Source organism: Malania oleifera, chromosome 6 (assembly GCF_029873635.1).
Source record: "Malania oleifera isolate guangnan ecotype guangnan chromosome 6, ASM2987363v1, whole genome shotgun sequence".
Classification (NCBI taxonomy): domain Eukaryota; kingdom Viridiplantae; phylum Streptophyta; class Magnoliopsida; order Santalales; family Ximeniaceae; genus Malania; species Malania oleifera.
In genome coordinates, this window is record NC_080422.1 from 38,835,232 (window position 1) to 38,842,187 (window position 6,956).

Here is a 6,956-nt window from a genome sequence, read left to right on the forward strand (position 1 = left end):
TTAATTAAAAATATTTTTTAACATAAATAATAATGATTTTTTTACTATTATAATATATTTAATTATATGTTGAAATTTAATAATATTATTATAATAAATTCATACCATACTCTTTTTTCTTCTTTTTTTTTTTGGAAAGAGCCGGAAGTCACCCACATAGCGGCCCCATCCCAAGTTTATTAATAACCCTCACTTATGGCGGAAGAATACCATGGAAACAAAATGACACTTGGGGCTTACATAATAACCAATAAAACACCCCATTCATCAAACCAAACAAAAGAAGAAAACAAACCTATACCAATACCAAAAGCAAACCAACTAAACATATCTCATATAAGTCGTACTCATCTTATCCAATCTATACAAACCTTTTATAACTCTAGGAAGTTGACTACTATTTGTAAACAAACTATTCCTCCCCATGGCACCTTGTCGAGCCAAAGCATCTGCCACTTTATTCCCTTCTCTATACAAATGATTTATAGAAAAATTCACTCCCTCCAATAAACCAATAATAAATGATTCATACAAACACAACTTATTTTATAAGTACTTAAAATCAGGTTTTATTTTTAAACACAACCAAACAATACTTATAACGTTTCCAATTTTGCACTTATTATAAGTACTTTTACAAATAAGTTTTTTTTCCAGAAAAATACTTCTTCATAAGTGGTCCCAGACAATCCCTTAGTAAGGAAAAGGATAGAAAAGCTTTGTATCGGTGCACCATTGTGACGATAATTTGGTGTCTTTGGCTGGAGAGGAAAGCCAGAATTTTTAGAGGGGTGTAGAGTGATGTTTCTTATGTCATTCTGGGTTTCAGCAAATGGTTTTCTTGACATGTTCTCCAGAAGACTTACAGCAGGATTAGTTGGCTTTGCTCCACTGAGTTGTCTTGCATTTATTTTCCTTTTTCCCTATAGCTGTTTTTTTCAGAAAGGGAGGATATCATGTTCTCCTTGTTTTTGTTTTGCTCTTTTGTTGTACTCTTCTCTTTCTAGTACAAATCTTTGTTAACAAAAAAAGTAAAAACAAAACAAAGCAAAACAAAAGTGTTCAATGCCGATGCAACAAATAGGACTGCAGGCAGTTGCAATCATTTTGACCTTTTCAAACAAATAAAGAATATGTCATGTAGAAAGTGAATCCTGTACAGTCATTTCTGAAACTTGGTTTACTGCTGCTTCAACAAGATAGGTTACAGCTTTTTTACCTTCAGAGTTCCATGAAACTTACCAACTTTATCCTGAAAAAAAAAAAGGGAAAACAATTGGAATTCAACATTACCCAGAGTAAATTTGATTTAGGATGAAGAGAAAAAGGGAATAGGCAACTATGACAAACTGATATAAATTGAATCAACAAATAAGAAGGTTCTCAAAATTCTCGCAGAGAATCAAAGCAAGTGAAAGAATGACAATTTATAAATCCCAAACAGTGGAACATAACTACAGAAATGAAATAAAATCAAATAGCTTAAGTAGCAATAAGGCAATAACGGGCATGCTTCTTAGGTAACAATAAGTTACAAGTTTAGCCCAACTGAAGTCCAAGTCCGCTCCATAGCGGAATCTAATCTGATGCAGCAAGGTGAAATTAATTTGGATTATGAGCCCGAACAGAAATGTTCTAGTTCGCATGCCTTAGTTACAGCAAATGGGGTGCCATGTGACAACATACTGATCCAAGTTCCCAAAGCATCACATAGAGTACAGTTTGAAAGCAAGTTAAAGCATGAGGTCTAAAGAGTACCTTTTCTGAAATTCTTCAGCATACAAGCATTTAATACATGGTCAATAGAGTTTTTGAAAGTGTAGCACTGATTTTTAAGAGTGGGAAATTTTATTTTCTACATTTTCCTAATGCTTGGAGGGATGTTCAAAGCCTAAACCATATATATTTTTTTTTATAGAAAAGCAAAATATATTCATTGAAGAGGATAGAATGTACAAAGAGGAGAAAAAGATCCTTCTTTAAAAAGAAGAAACCAAAATAGAATAGAAAACAATCAAAACAAAACCACCTTCCAATCTCTCCAAACTCAAGAAAGGACCCTTTTTACAAACGGGCAGATGCAAATGACCATAGAGAATTCTAATAATGGACAATTAGTTAAGAAGTCTACTAGAAAGACAAGCCTCCCACTACTGGAGAAAATAAAGCACCTTTCCACCCATTCAAATATGCTTAGATACTACCTTCACACTACTAAAACCCAAAACCCAATAGACCTGGGATAAACCCTGCAAAGAAACTCCTAAAGACAAGGGCAATCAAGAATGCCACACCCAACTAAAAGCACCTATTTTAGTTGTAAAATGGCTTTGGAGGCTCCCCTTGCAACTACGGTTGGCATCAAAACGGGTAGTATGCTAAAGCAAGCAACAATGCTTCTCCTGCTAGCTTTGCAAATTCATGTCTCAAATAGTCCACTTATTCTATCCTCTCACTCATTTCCAAGTTGGTAATGGTAACCTCATTCGGTTCTAGAGAGATATTTGGGAGGGAGAGGTTTCGTTGGAGTCTTTGGTTCCTTGTCTCTTTAGGCTGTCCGACTTACACAATTCCCCAACTAATGTTTTTCTATTCTTTTTGGAGGGGGGTTGCCTCTCTTGGGATTTCCATTTCTTCAGAAATCTCAATGAGAGAGAGGTAAATGATTTGACCATTTTGTTAAGAGTGATGGGTTTTTTCTCTCCCACTACACGAGATGATTCGAGGATTTGACCAATTTATCAAAAAAAAATTTCTATCAAAGGAAAAGAAAAAAAAAAGCTAACTCTAAAGACCTGACACTACAAAGATTAGTAGTATCAATCTCACTCTGACCCAAATTTATTTTTTAAACTTTAAATCTTCTCAAAAATCTATAGAATTGCAAGAACATTTGAAAAAACTCTCTATGATTATCGAAGGAAAAAATAGTATCCGCAAATCAAAGATGAGACTAGGGGTGTAAGTGAGTCAAGCCTTCTTGGAAGCTACTCGGACTCGACTCATCTTCTATCTAGACTCAATTATATTCTACACAAGTTCAAGTTGAATTCAAGCTACTCGAGTATTTTAACAAGTCAAGTTCGAGTTTTGTAATACTACTCAAGTTGAACTCAAGCTCTTTAATAGTATTCAAGCCGAGTTCGAGCTTAATTGAGCTTTTTAATTTTATTATTTTTTTATATTATTAAAGCATATAATATTGATTTTATTTATACACCCAATACCATATATACATTATATATATATATATTTATACACGTATTTAATATTAATTTACAATTGAGTCAAGCTTAATCGAGTCGAGTTCGAGCCAAGTTTCAAGCTTAACATTTTTGAGTCTAGTCAAGTACGAATATCATACTATGTCAACTTGACTCAGCTTGAATACACCCCAGATGAGACACAACAACCCCTTTTTTACCCACCTCAATCCTTTCACATAACCTCTATTTGTGAGCCTATCTATCAACCTACTCAAAGTATCAACTACTAGAACAAACAAAAAAGTCATAGAGAATCCCCTTGCCTAGCCTCTCTAGAATCCCTAGAGCACTCCTTACGCTCCTAATGACTAAGTAGAAAGCATTTGACGAACACCCCCTCATCCAACCCTGCCACATCTCCATAAATCCTGTTTTAGCAAACATTTTATCGAAGATCTTCCAGCTAATGCCCCTAACCCTATGATAATCCTTTTAAAAATCCAATTTAAATATAACCCATTTCTTATTCCTCCTAGAACATCTCAACTACTTCATTAGCATCCAAAATCCCTCTTTCCACCAGCAAAAGCCCTTTGGGCCTTAAAAATAGTATCTCCTATCACTTCACTCAGCTAATCAGCAAGCACTTTTGAAACAATTAGAATGTTCTTTTGAATGAAATTACTTCCTTTTGGCATTTTTTTGGTTTTGTATCTCTTTTCCATTGAGCGGAGAACTATATTATTTGCTTTGTATTGATTTGGTGGTGATTTTTTGTATCCTTAAGAGCGGTGAGATTCTTCATTTTATGTTTCCGCTTATGTTTTTACTTTGATTCTCGCCTGCTTTGTTATGAAGTTGGTATCAAAGCTCCAGAATGGAGTTCTTCTTGGTGTTCTGAATATTGGTTCAATGGCTCCAAAGAAGCACAAGTGTGTTGTTGAGGAAGATCAATGTGATTTTGAGATGTAGGGAGAAGGCAACAAGTGCAACAAACTCAACAATGTCTAGAGCACTTTGAGGCTCTAGAACAAGATCAAGCAATGCCCTGCCTCTCAACATGTCATTAAATAATATGTAGATGATAATATCAATCATTTTCTATCATGCTAGAAGCCATGCATCTGGCGAGGAAATAGTACTACTAATTCCAACAATTCTTAATCAGAATAAATAAATAAATAAATAATTCTATCTCAAAGCAAAAGTGAAGAAGTAAACTTGTCCTAAAAAATCCTCTTGTTGTATTTAGTCCACCTAACAACCAAAGAATGGCTAACCAAACACATTACTTAAAGGAAAATTATAACGCAATAACTCTCCTTTTTAAAAAATAAAAAAAGAATGTGATGCAATAACATTCAGTTTTGATACTTCATATCACTATATTTAACATCTTGGAACAAAATGTACCATTTATTCCCCAGCTAGGCAGAATGAAATGTACCGTACATTTCTTACACCCACTCTGTCTAGTCGTATTTAGGACAATGCAACTCTACCTAAAAATGAGCTTAACAATGAAATATTGCGATGGAAAAACAAAAAAGAGAACTTTCAGATTATCACTTTACCAACAAGCTTAAGTTTTTAGGTTGTGCTCCAACAATGTATATCATGCCTTGACTTTAACATTCCCCGCAAATGCAGCACAATTGGATGTGAAGACATAAACGAAGAATAAAAAACACTCATTACAAGGATTATGATAATTTATAACAATCATACAGCAAACGTGGCCAACAAGAGGACCTCTTGGCAACCATATACCATCTTAAACTACTACATTCTCTAAAAGCTTAAGATGTCAAGTTGGGGGCCAATGATATATATCAAGCCATGCCAAGAACAGATGTTCAAAGATAAGCAATAAAAGCATCTCATTAAATGAAAACAAAATAATATGAATACAAAAGGCTAACCATGAAAGTAGGAGCAATATAATAATCGCCTTGAAGGTACTCAAATGACCTAGTCACCTTTTGACGGTAATCAAACACAATATCGGCTGCAATAACCACAACAATAACAATAATATAGTCCAATAAAAAAAATTTAAAAAAAAAGAATAAGAACTAAAACAATAGCAAATCAATTTCTCAAAGAGAAGCACCAGTATTTGAATGACAAGACAAATGCTATCCAAAGCAAGAGTCTCAGTTCGGGCATGGACAGAACTAATGAAAAGAAAATAAGGGCATGTCTAACACCCTTTTCAATAACTGTTTTCCATTTTTTTTAAATGGAAAAAGTGAAAATAACGCTTAAAAACCACCAAATGTTTTCAAGAGCTTTAGGAATTTAAAATATATATGTGTGTGTGTGTGTGTGTGTGTGTGTGTGTGTGTGTGTGTGTGTGTTGTTCTCTAAGTTTCAAGAAAAGGATCACTTAGAATTGAAAACAAAATCAGTAAAAGATCATGCTATCCGCATTTCTGTTCTTTTTCATTTTTAAATGTGAAAATGATTTACAGAATCAATTTTCAAAATGATATCAAAAAAGTTCCAAACCCCATGCTGTTGGCTCCATTCATACCAGAATATTAAAATTTGAAGCAGCATAAAGCTGATTTGAGAAAAGCCAATATCCAAATCTGCAATCTCCTCACCTTTCATGAACTTTCTCATCTGAATATTACACTTAATTTCTGTCTGTTTCAAATATGCTAAACGCTCAAGGCTAAACACAACCGACTTAGACAATCTCAAATTCCGAAACAACTGATTACTCTCCTCATATCCAGTTCCTTGGCTCGTAAATTAAAGGCAAATCTAAAATAAACAAATAAAAAAGCATTTTAGGAGGAAAATTACAGTCTTTTCCGAGAAAATTCCCAGCGAAAACGTCATCAATGATGCCAGACCTAGCTCCCACAGCAATGTTCATGTTATCGGCCTCTTTACCGAGCCTGTAGAGATAGTCCCTTCCCTCCGCATCCTTGGCTTCCCACGATGACTGCTCCGAGATTCTCCTGTCGGGTACGCTCCGCTCGTTGCTACTGTTGTTGGCATCGCCCCGATCACCGTCGGATTGCGCCGTCGATTTCAGGGCACGGGCGGAATAGATTTTCCGGGGGCAAGACGAGGGCGATATCCCGAGACCGGAAATTCTGAGGAGTGATAATGATGACACCGACGGAGATGACGATGAAGACAAGGGACGCGGACAACGGCTACCGGCGACGACGTCTGCGTAGAAGTAGCAGAGCGCCATTGGGTACAGATTATAGAGAGAGAAGTATAGATGGTTGATCACTTCAGCAGGTCCCAATATTTCATGGCTTAAAATTTGGGTGAGAATGGCTTGGTTACCGTTTGGAAAATTTTTTATTATTTTAATTTTTATAATTTTTAGGGTGGAAGGCTTATGGTGCTTGTGCAAAAATTTAAATGCTATCCTTTCTATTTTTGATTTTCTATTGAAAAATGTATTTATTTACATTATTCATTTTGTTGATGGCTTTCAAATGCTTATAAAAAAATTAAAAATCAAATTTTATAGTTTTTTATTATTTTGACAACATATTGTGAGAATATTTTAATATTTAGAATTAACCATTTTGAATTAAATCATTCATTTTATCTATATTTTTAATTTATATTAAAGTAAAATGATCATATGAATTTAAATTATAATTAAAATAAAAAAATTCCTAAAAAATTATAAAGATAAAAAATAATAATATCCATTTACAAAAGAATTTTACTTATTCCAATTGTCATATACAATAAGATTATGCTTGTGAATTT

The 6,956-nt window shown here is 34.2% G+C and overlaps 1 protein-coding gene across 1 annotated transcript in view; it reads right to left on the reverse strand.

The window, feature by feature from the left end:
• The window catches only part of LOC131157065 (ribulose bisphosphate carboxylase/oxygenase activase, chloroplastic), a 112,884-nt gene extending 106,382 nt beyond the window's left edge, over positions 1 to 6,502 (reverse strand). Inside the window, exons 1-3 of the mRNA XM_058110930.1 lie at positions 6,021 to 6,502; positions 5,129 to 5,214; positions 1,243 to 1,252 (exon numbers count right to left, since the gene is read on the reverse strand). Coding sequence (XP_057966913.1) covers positions 1,243 to 1,252; positions 5,129 to 5,214; positions 6,021 to 6,420 — 496 coding nt within the window. The 5' untranslated portion in view covers positions 6,421 to 6,502. The remainder of the gene's footprint in view (positions 1 to 1,242; positions 1,253 to 5,128; positions 5,215 to 6,020) is intronic.
• Between the last annotated feature and the right edge of the window lie 454 nt (positions 6,503 to 6,956).